General features: G+C 40.1%; 1 protein-coding gene across 6 annotated transcripts in view; it reads right to left on the reverse strand.

Moving 5' to 3' along the window:
• The window catches only part of EDAR (ectodysplasin A receptor), a 133,140-nt gene that overhangs the window by 22,569 nt on the left and 92,952 nt on the right, over window positions 1-17,619 (reverse strand). For all 6 annotated transcript variants that reach the window (XM_069094039.1, XM_069094035.1, XM_069094038.1 and 3 more), the window contains one exon: window positions 9,499-9,584. In XM_069094039.1, coding sequence (XP_068950140.1) covers window positions 9,499-9,584 — 86 coding nt within the window. The remainder of the gene's footprint in view (window positions 1-9,498; window positions 9,585-17,619) is intronic.

Below are 17,619 nucleotides of genomic sequence, written 5' to 3' on the forward strand. Positions count from 1 at the left end.
TGCCTTTCCTCCAACACATTGCTAGCAACACCAGAGAGTGTTTAGGGGCTTAATCTTTCAAAGAATGACCTTAGTATGGGGTCTAACTGAACTAGGAGTATAATGGCCTAACAAATAGCTGATTGCCTAAGATGGATGAATATTTCACGTCATGTATAAATGAGTGAATAGCAGAGAATTAATTTATTTTAATTCTTCGCTTATTTTAATAACAACATATTTTTCTGAGAGGACATTAGGCTGGCAAAAATCAAAAGTTAGCCAATGGTGAATTTTTTGATATGGTACTTATTTACAAACTTGCTGCGGAGAATTCTTTAAATAAACTTCATTAGTTGACATTGTGAGCCTGCTTCCACCCCCTTTTCTCTCCTTTGCCCCTATTTTAATTAATAAAGTTACATTTGCTGGTGCCCTGTAGGTACCACTGGGTCTTCCCATCTGACTTGCAGCTGAAACCTCCTATATGTGTTTTTTGCCTCTATTAGAAAACAAGAGCTCCTCAAGAGAAGGGACTGTTTGGTTTTTTCCATTTGTATCTCCAACGTTTCACAGAAAGTAATAACTTAAAAATGTTTTTTCAGCCATCCAGCCATTCATCGTAAGGCCTGGGCTAGCCAACACCTTGCATCTGTCTGAGTATCATTGTTAAGTTTCTCTGTTCTCTGTTGGCACAAATAGTCTATGGCATCTCATGATGACCTACTCATCAAAAGCAGCATAAGGGGTATCATTGAAAAAAATGCCTATCTGGAAAAGGAAGTGGCCTGGTCATGTGGGAGGAGCAAGAGACAGCAAATGGACAGCCTGAATGTTTCACTGGTAGCTACGAAATATTAAAATATCAGAGGAAAACCTGTGGCAGGTGTCTGGAGGATCTATGGGAAGACAAGGATAAGGATATCATAGGGGGAGAAAGAATTACTAGTACCATTGGAGTAGCTGTGCCCACAGCAGTGAGAACACAGAGCCATTGAAATATTGAAGCCTGTTCTCTGCAATATGGATATCTACTGGTTCCCTAAAGTTATATAATGCACCTGTTTGTTTTCCAAAGCATATGAATCTTAAGGTCCAGAGTTGGGGGATGGACAAAGGAGAGGGGTCAGGACCTCTTGCTAGGAAAGGCTGCAGAGAAACAGGCCCCATAACCGAGGCAGTTGTTCCTCTTGGAGAGCATATTTGTGCCAAAAGAGTCCCAAAGAAGAGACCATGAAGATTCTAAAATACCAGAGAATAAGGCAGTACGTCTAATGGCATTTAATACTATTCCCTCCCATTTGAACCAGGAAAAGCACACAGATGCCTGACTATCCTTGGTAGTCTAACTCAGGGTGGGGTCTTCTGGGAAAACATCTTCTTAGTACTTAGCCCATTGGGATCCTCTAATGTTTGGGTCCTAGAGAAGGCATGGATAACTTCCTCTACAGAAGATGAGTTAACTTTGTAGAATTAGGGAGTTCGCCATAATTTCTCTTTCTCCTTTTGCCAACTCTGTGACCTCAGATTGCCAGGCATGCCCAAGCCCTGTTCCTACCTAGTCCTTTCATTTTTAGCGACAGCACAGTTTGCAAGATGAAGAACTCCTTGGTGGGAGACTAGACATTTTTACAGGACTCAATGACAGCACAAAGGAAGAAAAGAAAGACTTTGGGTGCTCTCAAGCCATACCTTATGTGATGCATCTGTGGGCTCCTGGGCATGTGGGAGTTGTCCAGCTAGGACCCTCTCCCCACTTATCCCCCGTTGCTAGAATGGGATGCTATTACTCCTGAAGGTTGTGGACCATGTGCTCTATGTAGATCCTCCCACCCTTGGAATGCCAGTATCTTTCACCTTTTTATGAGTAGGTGTTACAGTTTTTACATGCGCGCTAAGCCTATTATCAATGAGAATAATTGGGCAGATTTTGTCAAAAAGTGCCAACTTCAGGCCTTGGATGTGGTTTTAAAGAGTGTGCCAATGAATGCACCTGCAGTACAAGGTGAATCCAAAAGATCCAATTTCTCTAGATCTTTTGTTAATTATAAGTGAAAGTTTTGGGGGAATGGGAAAAATTCCCCAAAGGAGAAAAGCACCTGCCCCTCCTGCTCCTCCTCCTCTCCCATAAAAGAAGTTTTTATTCTCTTTGGGGTTAAGAACACACCACAACATTCTAAAATCTGCTTGATGTCCAAAGCTCAATCTCAACTTTGGTTGAAATTCTGACATCTCATAGACTATCTGTGAGATTTAAACAGGATTCAGGCAGAAACCGGGAAATTCGTGTAGACTTCTTCCTGGCTTGTCGGTCTCAGGATGGGCGGAGAAGAGAGCCATGGTGGTCTGAATTTAGGTTACACACTCTGTAGCCATGTGCTAGAATAGCAGTGCCCCATAAGGGTTGGGGACATAAAATTTTTCACTATAAACTTCTTTACCTAGAGGTTATAACTTAACTACAAAAACACATTGCAGGTTCTCAGCTGGTCTATAAAGAACCAACCCAGCAGTGATTAAAAAGCAGTCTGGTGGGTTATGAAGCTTTTTGTCACACCAGCAGCCATATTAAGGACAGAGTGCTACGCCTGGAGTCACAAAGATCTGAGTTCAAATTTGGCCTTAGACACTTACTAGATGTGTGACCCTGGACAAATCACCTAATGTCTATTTGCTTCAGTTTCCTCAACTGTAAAATCGGGATAATAATAACATTTACCTCACAGGATTGTTTTGAAGAACCAAATGAGATGTTATTTGTAAAGTGTTTAACATAGTGCATGGATGTAATAGGTGCTACATAAAGGCTTACTCCCTTCTGTCCTGGTATTTTTCAGTTTATTTGCTCATGTAATGAATCAATGTCCTTTCAATATGGAAAAGAAAATTAAACATTATGTTCTTCAGATTCTACTGGGCCACATAGCTATTACATACTGTAAACCACTTGCTTCCTCCCTTTCTAGAGCATTTTGAATTGGACATTTCATTAATTTGTTGGCCAGACGGGTGGTGCAGTGATAGAGAACTGGGCCTAGAGGCAGGAAGACTTGTCTTCCTGAGTTCAAATCTAGCCTCAGACACTTACTAGTTGTGTGATCCTGGGCAACTCACTTAACTCTGCATCAGTTTCCTCATCTGTAAAATGAGCTGGAGAAGGAAATGGCAAACCAGTCCAGGATCTTTGCCACAAAAACCCCAAATGAGGTGACAGAGAGTAGGACACAACTGAAAACGACTAAGCAGCAACAACAATTTGTTAAAGAAACAAGACTGAGAAAAGATCACAAATTTGGATCCAGAGGGATCATCTCTTTTTTTTTTTTTGCTTGTTGGAGGAGAGAAGGCAGGGCAATTGGGGTTAAGTGACTTGCCCAAGGTCACACAGCTAGTTTTTTTTGTGTTAAGAGTCTGAGGCTGGATTTGAACCTCCAGGGCTGGTGCTCTATTTACCATGCCACCTAGCTGCCCCAATCATTTTCTAAGAAAGGTTAAATAAGGATGATGGTGACCACTTTACATCAGAAAACAAAGTGGTTATCTCTGCTAGAACTGGTGTGACGTGAGGTGATGTGATGTCCAGATCAAAAAGACTAGTCTGCTTCTGGGTCTCCTTGGTGCTGATTCCATAGCAGTCTGACTAAGGAGGAAGATGGAAAGCTATGCCCAGTCCTGATTATGTCTTACTGACATGGAGCCATCTGATCAGCCCTTAAGGGTGCATGGTTAGACAGCGATACCTCTATGTTGTGTAATCATAGATTGTAATAATGCTTTTGAGATTTTAGTTAATCCCATAAATAGGCCAGCATGCACCTACGAGACATATATACAGCTGAGGAGGATGAAAACTTATTAGATCTCAGGGCTAAATAACTCTAGAAAGATATTAAGGTGTCATTTGGTTTGACCCTCTCATTATACAGAGAAAGAAAGGGAGGTCCAGAGGAACTGAGGAACTTGTCTAAGATCACAAATGTAAAACCCAAATGTGAACTTAGATCCTTTGACTCCAAATTCAGTCTTCCTTCCGTTGTTATATGGTGCTTCCTCACCAGAGGCTGAAACATCCCTGAAGCAAGTACTAAAGATGATTGCAGGGGCGGCTGGGTGGCGCAGTGAATAGAGCACCAGCCATGGAGGTTCAAATCTTCAACCTTAACACAAAAAAACTAGCCATGTGACCTTGGGCTAGTCACTTAACCCCAATTGCCCTCCAAAAAGCACAAAAATAAAAAATAAAATAAAATAAAGATGATTGTGTTGATATGCACTTGCAATAGGGCAATATGGTACCCAAAGGGTTAAAATATCCCTTGTGGGTTTCCAGAACATACAAGCACTGGTGAAACTATTGCCTAAAATACTGTTTCACTGTCTGACCCATAGCTGGGCATACTGCAAGTGTTCAATAAACATTTTCTGATTAACTGGAGCCCATGAAATGCGGTGGCCCTTGGGAAACATGGCAAGGGTGTTTAGGGGACAATAGGCTAGATTAGGAGTGGGGAACCTTTAGCTTCAAGGCCACATGTGACCCTCTAGGTCCTCAAGTGCAGCCCTTTGACTGAACCCAAACTTCACAGAATAAATCCCCTTAATAAAAGGATATGTTTTGCACCTGAGGATCTAGAAGGCCACATGTGGCCCTGAGGCTGCAGGTTTCCCACCCTTGCTAGAAAATAGAACCTTTAAAACCTTGACTTTGCAGAATAATAACTTTAGGCTATGCTATCCTATCCTTTTTTAGAATTTGTAAATAGGACCTAAAGGAGAATTTGATCCTGAGCCTGTGTAGAATCTATCTCATTTAAATGCTGAAAAGGGATTGATGTCTACCTAAGATATCCTCACTTGTCTACCTAAGATATCTGGGATCTCACACATATGGATGTTTCCTCCAGTGATACAGATCTCAGCCTATCCATGGTTGCCCATAGTCTGACCCTTGTCCATCTACCCTGTAAGTTTGACAATGGGAGTCCACCCAATGTGCTGGTGGCCTTCCTTGATTTTTCACAGGGATGTCCATCTATTAGCACATATCACAAGCCTGTCTTGTTTATACTTAAATTTCTTTGACATACTTTTGTTCTGGTCCTTCTTTGGAGTTCCTTATTCATGGAATGAAAAAGTACTTCCTTATCCTAGTGGCTAAGACTGCTCAGAGTTTCAATTAAAAAACACAATTGGTGCAAAGCATGGTGGCAGATACATGAAACCTGTTACTCAGGGAGGCTAAGGCTAGTGGATTGCTTAAGGTTCCAGGGGTGGGGAAGCTGTGGCCTCAGGGTCCTGTGTGGCCTTTTGATTGAGTCCAAGTTTTACGGAACAAATCCTTTTATTAGGGGGATTTGTTCTGTGAAGTTTGGATTTAGTTTAAGGATGCACTTGAGGACCTAGAGGGCCACATGTGACCTCGAGGCCACAGGTTCCCCACCCCTGAAGAGATCTAGGCTGCATTTGGGCTAAAGCCAATTAGGTGTCCTCACTAAATCGCCTCCAGGAGCAGGCACCAGGAGGGCACCAGACTATCTAAGGGAGAGGTGAACTGGTCAGGCTAGAAACAAAGTGGGTCAAAGTTTCTGTGACGATCAGTGGTGGAGTTGGGCCCACTATACATAATATGTCATTAAAATTGCAATAAGACTAAATTTAGGACACCCTGTGTATGTATGTATGTATGTACATATTAGCAAACAGGAAAATATATCTATCATGTGTGGGAGGGGACCATATAACTGCTATGTACAGACTCTTCCACAGTATGCATCTTATCATGAAACAGACACAGTTACCGAGTCAAGCGCATGAACTTAAGGATGACCTAAGGGTCAGTTAGGCTGGCTTTGGCAGCTGGACAGCATCTTCCTGGACATGGAAGGGAATAGTTGAAGTAACCGGGGGGGGGGGTGGAGGGAGAGAGCGACTGGAATCTATATTGTTTTGCTTCAAGCCTCATGAAAAGGACTATTTTTAAATAGAGGTCTATAAGCTAATTTGACTTCTCCATTTGATTTGTGTTACAGCTTCTCTACACCTATCACTTACACCCATGAGGGGTGCTCAGTATAATTGTTTGGAGACTGTAGTGTTCCAAGATTGGTAGCCATAAGCTATCCCCTTTGTTATTTTCCTTAAATTTCCTGTCACTATTAGGGCCCTTTCAGTGGCTTTGATGGGTCTGAATTACAAAGACTTTTGGTGCAGCTCATGTCATTTGGGCTTATTTGAATGGACGCAACCACAAAAGGAGTTAAAGTCTTAGTAAAGATGGCTAAAGCAAAATATTCTAAACTTTTCATATGGTTGTGCTTATGAAAGCACATGAAAACTTATGAAAGATCCTTCAGAAAAAGTCCTAGGAAAGCACGGACATGTAGAGTGAGACCTAGCATAGATAGGGAAGCTGACGACCGATTGATAGGCAGAGGACACTTACTTCAGCTCATCTGAAAGTTGCATGTAACACGTTTTCCTGTGTCTTTGGAGGGGAGGGGGACAGAACTCAGGTTTCCTGATTTAGTTCAGTGTTCTGTTCCACATGCTATACTCTGAAACTTCATCTACTCCAAACCCCATCATTTTAGGGGTGACTAGAGAGGTAAAATAATGTACTTAAGGATCACATCATTAGCTGGTTGCAGGACTAGGATTGAGTTCTGGGTTTCTGTATGCATGTCAGCACGAAGCTCTTCCTGGCATAATTTCTAGCGATAGTAGGTCCTTAATAAATGCTCACTGATTGATTTCTATCAATCATGCTGCTCTACCTTCTTCCAGGATTGTAACCTTAATGGTAATATGTTATTGCATGTTTAATTTACACATGTTTTAAGAGATTCAAATATTAGGTCTGACTCCATTGCTCTGCTGAGGACACGCCTATCAAAATTATAGGCACTCCATGGCACAATCCATGTGTATTCAAATGAACAAGTCTAAATTCCTGGAACTTAGTGAATTCAGCCCTCTTTTCCACTGTGACCTTCTTACCGAAACTAAGCCTTTTTCTTTTCAGAGCTAACATCGAAACTTATGACCTGCATCAAAAATGCACAAATGCAGAACTCTGGAAAATTTGGAAAGAATTCAAGCTAAATGAACCCCCAAGAAGAAAGCAAAATATTTTTCTTGTTTTCTAATTAGGAAGAGATGTTTTTAAATAGGGAGTAAGTGTTCTACAACCCTGTCAAATTAGGAATTTATGTTGCTAAGTTTTGGGGATTGAGTTGTATTGACTCTCCCATTTGAGGAGTGGTTGGTGATGGAAGCCAGTTTCACCATGGGTCATTATGATAACCTGCTGGGAAGCCCACAAGTTTCCCCTAATTTGTGTAGTCATTTACATATTGAGGTGTAGACAACCTCAGATTTAAAAAGCCAGCAAATCCATCCTTGCCGTGTTTGTCTACTTTAATGCTTTTGAAGATCTGCCAAGTGGGAGAGAGAGGTTGCTCCATCCCACTCTACAGATACCCCCTGCCCCAATTACAGTACAGTCATTCTGAGCTGCAGGACAACGCTTTGGATAGAGCTTCACAGTACTGGAGGTAGAGGGAAGGAGGAGATATTTTTATATATTCTCCCTTTTTCTCTTCTTTCTTTTATGAAGGTTTCCACTATACCGCTACAAGCCAAAGTCATAAAGAAATAAGAGAAAGAGGAAAAGGATTTATATGTACTCATATATTTCCAACTACTCTTTTCTTGATCTCCAAAGATCAGAAACTATAAGGTGTCCTCTTTCTGAGAAACCGGTTAATAAATTGTCATATGCATGCAGTGGAATATTATTGGGTCATAAAAAATGATGAAATGGAGAATTTTAGAGGAAAATAGGAAGGTCATTGCAAACACAGAGAGCAAAGTAAGCAGAATTAGAAAGGTCTCTATAATGATAACAATATTATGGAGAAAAATTTTGCAAGACTTTAGAACTATGATCGATGCAATGTTAAACCATGAATCCAAAGGAAAGAAGACAAAATATGCCACTCATCTCCTGACAGAGAGGTGATTAACTTAAAAATGCAGAAAAAGACATGAATTTTAAGACATGGCCAATGTGGGAATTTGTTTTGCTGGACCGGGTAAGCTATGTATTGAAGGCTTTGGTTTTTTTTTGTTTGTTTGTTTCAATATGCTTGATTTGGAGAGTTACGGGAGGAACAGACTAAAAATATTTGCTGTTTGAAAATCAAAAATAATAAACTATTAACAAAAAGCTGTTCCTTATCCTACTCTTTGCCCATCATAAGGCAGCATCCTGTGAGAAAAGGAAGGTAAAAGGTTGTCTTATCTTCTCATGCACTAGCAATCATTTAAGAAAAACACACCACGTTGCTTTCACTTTTGTCCCTCAAGAGAAGATGAAACTAAATTGTTAATTAATTTAGAAAGCTTTTTTGAATTATTGTTGCCTTCTCAAAATTCATCACCCAAGTGGTCAACCCTTTTTGCACTAAGCTGGGTTGTGTCCTGGTGCCCAAATCTTTTAGTTTGTTGCCAGCTCCATAGGGATTGAGATAGGGACTGGACCTGAGATTTAATTGGTAAGAGGTAAGGAAACTTCCTCTACCAATGTAGGCCAGAATCTTCTCTGCAATGCAGTTATAGAGAGCTGCTTTACAGCATGTGGGCCACCCATAGCCCACTACACTCCAGAGTGTGGAACCAGATTAAAATATAACTAAGAAATATTTATGACAATAAATAAAAATATAAAAAATATATATAATGCTAATATGTAGTTTTCTTCTTTCTTTTTTGAGGCAGTGACTTGTCCAAGGTCACATAGCTAATAAGTATTGATCTGAATAAGTATGGATTTGAACTCAGGTCTTCCTGATTCCAGGGCTCGTGCTCAATCTACTCAGCAATTTAGTTGCCCCAATAGTAGTTTTCTAAGTCAATATATGGCCTGCAGAAATTGTATGTGTGGCTTAGTGGCCCCATTTCTATTTGAATTTGACACCACTGGCTTAGTATATAGAGGTTGTGACTTGCCCAAGTAAATCATATTTCCGGGCTTTAGCTTCCTCACCTCTAAAAAGGAGTTAGACTAGATATCCTCTAAAAATCCCTTTTAGCTACAAATCAGTTGTCCTAATGTGGCTAGGTTTATTTCCTAGGAAGTTGTTTCTTCCCCCAAAGTAACTTTTCAAGCTTTGTGGGTCGAAAAAACTGCTAGTGAATTTCTTCATTTGGAAAATGTGGGAATTTTATGATGTGATCTTTTATTTTCTGTGTGTTCCAGTACTCTGAGATTCTGACCTAGTAGCGAATGGCCAGGTGGACTAATTTATTCCAGGTCCCCAAACACTCCAATTCCCAAAACTTTGGAAAGAGGACAAATTAATTAAGTCTGGTTCTTGAGTGTGCAGCAGGGTTATCTCTTGGAAAGGATGTAAATGGTTCTTGCTTATATTATGATTACAATTATCATCATCATCATTAATTAATATTATTATCATTATCTATTTAAAGACGAAAAATGAAACCAAAAGGGCAACTTACATTCTTTGGTGTTTGGGGGTGCGAGCAAGCAGGAGTAGCAAACCATTCCATAGATATTCCTTGGTCTGTTTTCCAGCATGTAGTAACTGCCCCAAGGGACAAGATGAGACAAAACAAATAACGTAGGTGAGTGAGCATAAAGTCATGAGTAGCTAAGCAGTGACCAATTATGGTAAGAGATAAAATCACTGTGATTTAGCAGGCTCCTTATTGCCAATTTGATGACCCTATAAGTTTTGACTGATTATTTCCAGCTTTCATCTCCTCTAAAAGTCCCGCGACAAAAGCAGTTAATCACACATACACAGTGTGAATCAGGAATGTTGCTTAACTAACCACCTTCTGCCCAAGGAGTTCCAACTGGGGCTTTTTTGCTTACCCTGAAATGGAATTTTCCCTTATGATTAGGACATGTGCAACCTCCTTGAGGTGACTGGCTGTTTCAAACTTGTCTTTGAATCCCCAGCCTCCTAGAATAGTACCTGCCCATTTTGGGGGGGACTAGATCCGTGGTTTCATTGGTATAAGAATTCCTTTTATTTTCTCCAAAACAGATTGGCATCCACTTTTTGGCTTAATAGTCTTTGAGAGTTGCCTCAGGGCTCTGAGAGGTTGTGACATGCCCAGATTCATATAGCCAGTATGTGGCAGAGTTGAACCTATGTCCTCCTGATTCCAAAGTTGGCTCTCTATCCACCACGTAATGCTTCAGCGCACATAGTAGGTGCTTAATAAATGTCTTCCACCTATGAATGAATATCCTCTTTTAAAATTCTTTCTGCTGTTTGATTTGTTTGACATTGTGTATGTAGATCTTATGGGCTAACCCTGTTTGCCTCAGTTTCCTCATCTGTGAAATGTGCTGGAGAAGGAAATGGCAAACTCCTCTAGTATCTTTGCCAAGAGAACCCCAAATGGGGCCAAGAAGAGTTAGACATGATTGAAAGGATTGAACAACAATGGAGCTCTGATTATCACCATCAATAATAAGCATTTATTAAGGGCCTGCTATGTTCAGGGCTCTTGGACTGAGTGTTGCTTCAGCTCTAATCTGGAAAGAAGAGCCCTTTGGAAGAAAGATAATCCAATTTGTTTGGGTTGTCAATAATGGTGATAGGAGTTGGAAAGGCAGTCGCTTAATTGTTTTGTGTAAGTCTCTAGAGGTCTGCTTTTTAAGGTAGCATGAAATACAACCCAGCTGTAATCTAAATTCAGTTTTCTCCTTCTCAGAGGGCAGTTTCTAGTCTTAAAACTGCAAAACTTTGATTGCAACATAGAAAGGAGATGACGTAGACCTCAAATATTTATCACAGTGTGAGGCTAAAACTTTTTGCATTCTTTATCCCAAAGTGGCATTTGCTCAGCAAAATCTCTCTGACTTACCAACTTTAAAGGGACAGACCCAAGAATCAGAGCAAATGGCTCTGATTCCATTCCATCTAGTACAAGTAACAGAGATCTCTGCCCCTGCTATTCCTGTTCCCTCTGTGGTGTTTGGTACATAGAAAGTGTTTAATAAATGCTCATTCATTCATTCATTCATTGTTCCAGAGCAGGTGGTTCTCATCTATTAGAACCTGAATTTGTTACAACAGAGCTTTTCTAACCACTGGCTCCTGTCTCAGTGTGCACAAGTTTTCCAGAAACATAAACATTCAGCAGAAGACCACGAATGTTATTTATCACAATCTGAAAAGTATATTAAATAAAGAGAGCGAGTGCCAACATTTTCCTTTATTACAATTCAAGAGATGAAAAATCTTTCCCTGCTATTGGATTTTTCCATTGTTGTTGTTTAATAATTTCTTTTATTGCCCCTTTTTCCCTGTTGGCTTTATAAAGAGACAGACATCCAGCTGACAGCAATGATTACTGACAGCTTGGTCTCCACAGTGTGGTTGTGTAGGAATTTAAACTTCAGACCTTAATAAATTTGGAACAGTACCAATAACATTATTATAATAATTGTTTTGCCTTTCTCCAATGGTTTTTTTAATCTTAGGATCCCTTTGTTTCTCATAAACATTAATTAATCAGTATGCAAAACATTTCTCTGATGACACACAGCTACTAGTCTTGGTATCTACATTTAACCCTTTCTGGAAAGAGACAGGTTAGGAGCTGTTCTCCATTTCTCAAACACTCCTTCCCTAAGGAAAGTGTCCATCTTTTTTCCTGTGAAGCAGGAAACAGTACAGGCAAAAATGATGAAAATCCACACAGAATCACAGAATTTAGAGTAGCCACCTAGCCCAACCCATACCCAAAATGAAGCCCCACGATAACAAATTCTATCCAGATTCTGCTTGAAGAGTATAATGAAGGGAAACACACTGTCTCTGGATACAACTCATTCCATTTTGGGATAGTTCTATTAGAAAGTTATCCCAGATATCAAGACTAATTTTGCTTTTTTGCACCTTCTGCCCTCTGAGGCCAAAAAGAAAAAGTTAAATTTCTGTTCCTCATGACAACCCTTCAAATACGTAAAGACAACCAGGAGGTCCTTCAGCTTGTGTCTGTCAGGTTACCCAGGCCCAGTTCCTCCAACTAATCCTTGTATAAAAACACACTCAAGGCCCTTTGTTATCTTGGTGAATTGATTGCTATTTGTGTTTGGAATAGGTCTCCCCTTTGGGAGCAGCAAGCCTTGCCCTGTATGAGAATGGCCATGCTAGTTAAGCTTTAAACTTACTTCAGAAGGCATGTGTCTGTATTGATCAACTACTGAATCACTGGGTTGAAAAAGGACCTCAAATATCATTTAGTATACTCTATCCGCCTGTAGACAAAACCACACCTAAAAGCATCTTGGGTATATGAAAATCTATGCCATTTAAAAATAACTCCCAGGAAGGATAATCTATATTTCTCATGCTTACATATGTCAGTGTTTTAAGTTTTTATTGTTGAGAATTCTCTACTATTTATATTTAACATAACTAGCATTTCCTCTATTCTTCTTGACCTGGTTTAGATGGAAATGGAAAACAGTTTGAACTAATGTTCTACACAGTAATCAGATAAATAGTTTGACAGTTATTAATTAAGTTGTATTTTATTTAAGCTAAATAATCATAGATCCTGCAATTGTATAGTAGAAGGAGCTCTGGAATTAGGGTCAGAGAATCTGGGTTCAAATCTCAGTTCTGCTACTGACTCACTGTATGACCATGGACAAGGCATTTAGCCCTCTCTGGGTATTAGTTTCCTCATTTGTAAAATTAGACAGTTGGACTAGATGATTTCTCAGGACCCTTCCAGATTTAAATCTACAATCCTCTGAACCTCTCTGTATAGTCTAACTTCCAACTTATTGATCATATTTGGAATCTTCCCTAGACATTCTCTAAATTTTCTTTTTTTGGGGGGGCAGGAGAGTAAGAAAACATTTATTAAGTCTTTACTATGCACGAAGCACCGTGTGGAGGGGTGGGAAGGGACATGGAGCACCTGCACACAGCATGGTGGCTGGTGAAGAGATGGCTGGAGAGTGAAGTTTGCTGACCCTAGGTCTATCTCTAATAAGTGACTGAGGTGGGATCAAAGGTGGGATGAGTGGGGGAGCCAGAGCAGGAGTCCAAGGCATGAAAGGGTTAAATCTTCCAGGGCTTGGCATATGGATCTCGTGGCATGGGAATGAAATTCCTTTCTAAGTTTTCTGAATCTCTCTTAAGACATACAACCCAGAAATGGCTCTCTTTATTTATGTGACTAATTTCCCTTAAGCCAAAAAAGCACAGATAGGTTTTCCTTTCACTTGACACACTTGGTTGAAAATATAACTTATAATAGGCACCCCTGGGGGCTTGCTACATCTCTCTAAAAATGTTGAAGCATAGAAATGACCACTTGGGGCATTTCCATTCTTCTCATCATCCTCTATAGGCTCATTCAAGGGTAGAGGCGCAAGGCATGTCAAATCAGCAAAGCTGAGCATCTTTAGTACCTAAGCAGATGCATGAGAGTTGGTTTTGAAATCTGACCTCTCCTTTTCCTTTTTTTTTGTACTTTCAACCCCTGGTCCACTCCCCTGAGTCCTTCTAGGTAGGAAAGCCCCATGTACTAGCTATTGTTCAAAAGAGTGCCACTGCCACATACTGATGCATGGCAAAGCCTGTAGTGAATGAGGAAAGAGCCTTTTGCCAAACCACAATCAAGAAGGGAAGGCCAAAGATACTTGTGGAGTTATAAAGATAAATAAAAGGTAATATGGATCCATAGCCTAATGGCCACAGTGGATTGAGGAAAAATAAACAGCCTTTCATAAATCTAATAAACTAATCTGCCAATTCTTTTTTTTTTTAATTCTTCCCAGTAAAATGTCATGGAAGATTAAACTTTGTGCACTAAAGTGGGAGTGTAAAATAAGGAAGTGGGATGGCCCATCATTATTCAGTTTAACCCAGCATTTATTTTTTTTTTAAAGCAATTGGGGTTAAGTAACTTGCTCAAGGTTACACAGCCAGGTGTTTCTGGGTGGGTGCTGTGTCTGAGCCCGGATTCGATCCCAGGTCATCCTGACTCTGGGGCCAGTGCTCTTACTCACTGTGCTACCTGGCCGCCCCCAGCATTTATTTTTTAAGTGCCTACAATGAGTAAGGCACTAGGAATACTGATAAAAATGAGAAACGGTCCTTGACCTCAGGGAGGTCTCTTGGATCAGACATTGACCAAAGATTTAATTTCAAAAGGGGAGGGAAGGGAAATAGTTATTTATAATGTACCTTTCATTCAAAAGGACGGCTTAGGGAAAATACTGGAAGACATAAAGACATAAGATATAAAACTTAGTGGTAAGGAAAAAGCTGGAACTAATGGGCATTGTTTTAGTTCTGGGTAGCCATGGGGTTGGTTGGGCTTATTTTAAATAGCAGTATCTTGGCTCAGAACTAACCTGGAAACTGACTCTATGCTTTTTCTTCTTACCCCCTCTCCCATTTCTTGCAAGAGAGAAGGATGTAATTTACTGGAGAAGATGAGAAGGGATGAGATTAGGTATACACGCACAGGGGCTGACCTTGACAAAGAGGAGGCCTACTTCTTTGTCAGAGACTGAGAGAAATGAGAAGAGAATGGGAGATGATGTCAGAGGGTTTTGAGATGAAGAGAGTGGGAGAAGAGGCAGCTCATATTAAAGGACCACTATTTTACTGGGTCTACCTTTGCGATATGGACATTTCCCCCATTAATACAGACACAGTCTTTCTTTGTCTTCACAGTCTGTGTAATTCTTGCCCAAGTTTTTCCATAATCCTCCATAAAGAATCTACTCAATGTGCTGAAAAAGCCTTCCTCTTGATCTTTTTAAATGAGGGCATTCCAGAATAAGACTCAGTTTTCCCAAATTCTTTCTCTCTTGCTATGACATAATTCCTTTTCTTGTCCTAAATAATATGTATTTTTTTCTCCTTTCTGAGGTGCAAACTGCTGCTGGAAATGGGTAGCAGCCTGCTCATGCCTATTGCCCATGGAGCTTCTTTCCATTGCTCTTAACTATTTGTAATGTGAATTCTTCTGAGACCTTGGTGCTTTATGATTTCAGCCACGTAATACTTGGCTAGAAATCCCTAGATTGACCCATGTCAGTATGAAGTTTACAGCTTGACTTGTCTCCTCATTGCACCCTCTGCATTGCCTGATTGTACTGGAGGGCAGAATTTCACATCTGTAAAACAACCAGATAAATGGATTGATTCAATGGTCAGCATCTGGACCAATAATGTCTGAATAGGAATCTGTTTGTTGGGTGTTGTGCACACCTGGTTATAGAGAGATCCACTGAACCTATGCCTGTGGCTAATTCTTATTCTTCCTAATTCACGATCTTGAGGAGGGGGGAAGGGCTGTCAAAAGGAAAGTCTTCCACATACTGTATAGGTTAATATTTTCTTTCATGTGCCTAATTGTGGGATAGAGGCTTTTGCTATAGTGTGTACAGAAGCAGATGTGGGGCTTAGAGCTCTAAGCAAATAGCTCCTAACACCACTGGGCACACAAAACCTTGATTCTTCCATGTTTCATCTGTCCCAACATCAACAATACCAGATCTGCATTTGTAACTTAAGACTTAATTTCTGTCCCTCAACTTCATGATTATTGATTTACTTTTCACCTCTTTATTAACAACTCTGGTCTTTGTAGATCTCAAGAGTTGGAAGGGACCTTAGAGGCCAGCAAGTTCTACTCTCTTCCCTTCATTTTACAGATGAAGAAACTGGCACAGAAAGGTTGTCCAGGTCATACAGCTAGCCAGTGACTGAGGCAGGATTTGAATTCAAGAGTTCCTGACTTCAAGTTCAGTATTGTATCCATTGCTCTGCAGTACCTTTCAGGCTTTGGGGATGGATTATTTTTAATAACGAGCCAGGTCCATTCTCTTCCTTTTTCTGTTGGCATGGATGCAATTAACCCACGATAGAAATGTGGTTAACTCTATCTACCAGTGAAGGCAATGGAAAGGATATTCAAAGAAATATCTTGGGAGAAAATATAAACACATTTTTATAGAAACAGAGTAAAGTTTAATCATGTACTCTAAGGATTCCATTCAACTGCTCTCCTTCCATTTCCTCTCATATTCTCATGAGGACATTACTGTATCAAGGTGGCTTTTGTTGTATCACATATGCTAAATGTTTGTCTTAATTTTCCCATACACCTCCACACCTGCTTTACGAAAAACATTTTTTTTTTAAAGATTGGTTCTCCCTTCTCTTGCACAGGCTGCAAATGTAGGGCCTATTCATGGGCCAGATCCCTTTATTGATTTGCACAGAACTTTGACCTGTTCTGTTTCTGACCTAGGCTGTTTGGTCCATCTTTAGTCAAATTCATAGTTCTCTGCTTTCATGGGCTCACCATATCAATGCCAAATTTGTTTCAGACATCTTATTGGCATAGCCCACGGCAGCTCAGAACTCCCAAGCTTAAGAGATTCACCAAACTCAGCTTCCCTGGTAGTTTTAATTATAGGTGTGTACCACCATGCCTGACTTTTTCCAATTTTCAAAAACAGGTTGAAGTAAAGACCTTCTGTATTTCAGAAACAAGGCCAAACTAGTACTATTTACCATGTTTTAACATGCAGTAGGCACTCCATAAATGTTTGTTAAGTTGAATAGAATTGAAATGAATTAATGATAGGACCTATGTTCTTTCTCTTATAGACCTTGTCACTTGTGAAAGGTTATAGTCCAAAGTTTTGGCACAATGTTACTCCACTCATTCTCTCTTCTCTATTCCAATCCTCCTGGACCCTGCTGTTCCTGACTACCACATTGAGCTCCCCACTTCTAAGTGTAAGCACCACTTATATAGCAGGATTATTTAATATCAGACCACGAGAGGGTGCTAGCAACAATATCCATAGTAGAAACAGCCTTTTCAGGCTGCTGTTGCTATAAGGTCAGGACTTGACATCTTCTCCTTTTTTTTTTTTTTTTGAAAAGAAGACTTTTCAAGATCATGTTTCAACACCTTTCCCTCCAAAGCCTTCTGATGTAATGAATTAAAGTGGAGTTAAAGCCCTTGCTTTGTTTTCAGTAGCACTGAACATTTTAGGATAAATGATCTTTAGCTATTAAGAGACCTTAGGGGTGATTTAGTTCAATTTCTTAATTTTTGCAAGTGAAGAAATTGAGGTCTGAGGAGGTTACAAGATAAGCATCTGTCGTAGGATTTGAAGCTAGGTCCTTAAATTCCAGAGCCAGAGTTTTCACCACTGCCTTCTATAAAATGTGAATAATAATGCCTTGAATTCATAGAATGATTTTAATTTTCCAAAGCATTTTCCCCCAGTGGGTTCTATGACCATTCTCTGAAGCGTTCAGAGTAAGTAGCATTAGGTGAGTCTTATAGATAAGGAAACAGAGGCACAGAATAGCTAAGTTACTTGCCTGCTGTCACATAGCTGGATGGTAGCAGAGTCATCCCTACTAGAATTCACATTTCCTGAATTGGGCTGTTAATATTAGAACTGCCTCTCGAATGATACTCGTCTAAATGACTGAATCACCCATTACAAAACATTTGAAATTACATTTTCATCAGGGAAAGTCCATAGATGTCTCATCTCATTCTGCAGAGCTTCTCTTCTATAGAACTCAAGATTTTCTCTAG

The sequence above is a fragment of the Petaurus breviceps genome, unplaced genomic scaffold (assembly GCF_028583685.1).
Source record: "Petaurus breviceps papuanus isolate PSGF00001 unplaced genomic scaffold, PetGlider_PUasm1.0 214, whole genome shotgun sequence".
In the NCBI taxonomy this organism is placed as follows: domain Eukaryota; kingdom Metazoa; phylum Chordata; class Mammalia; order Diprotodontia; family Petauridae; genus Petaurus; species Petaurus breviceps.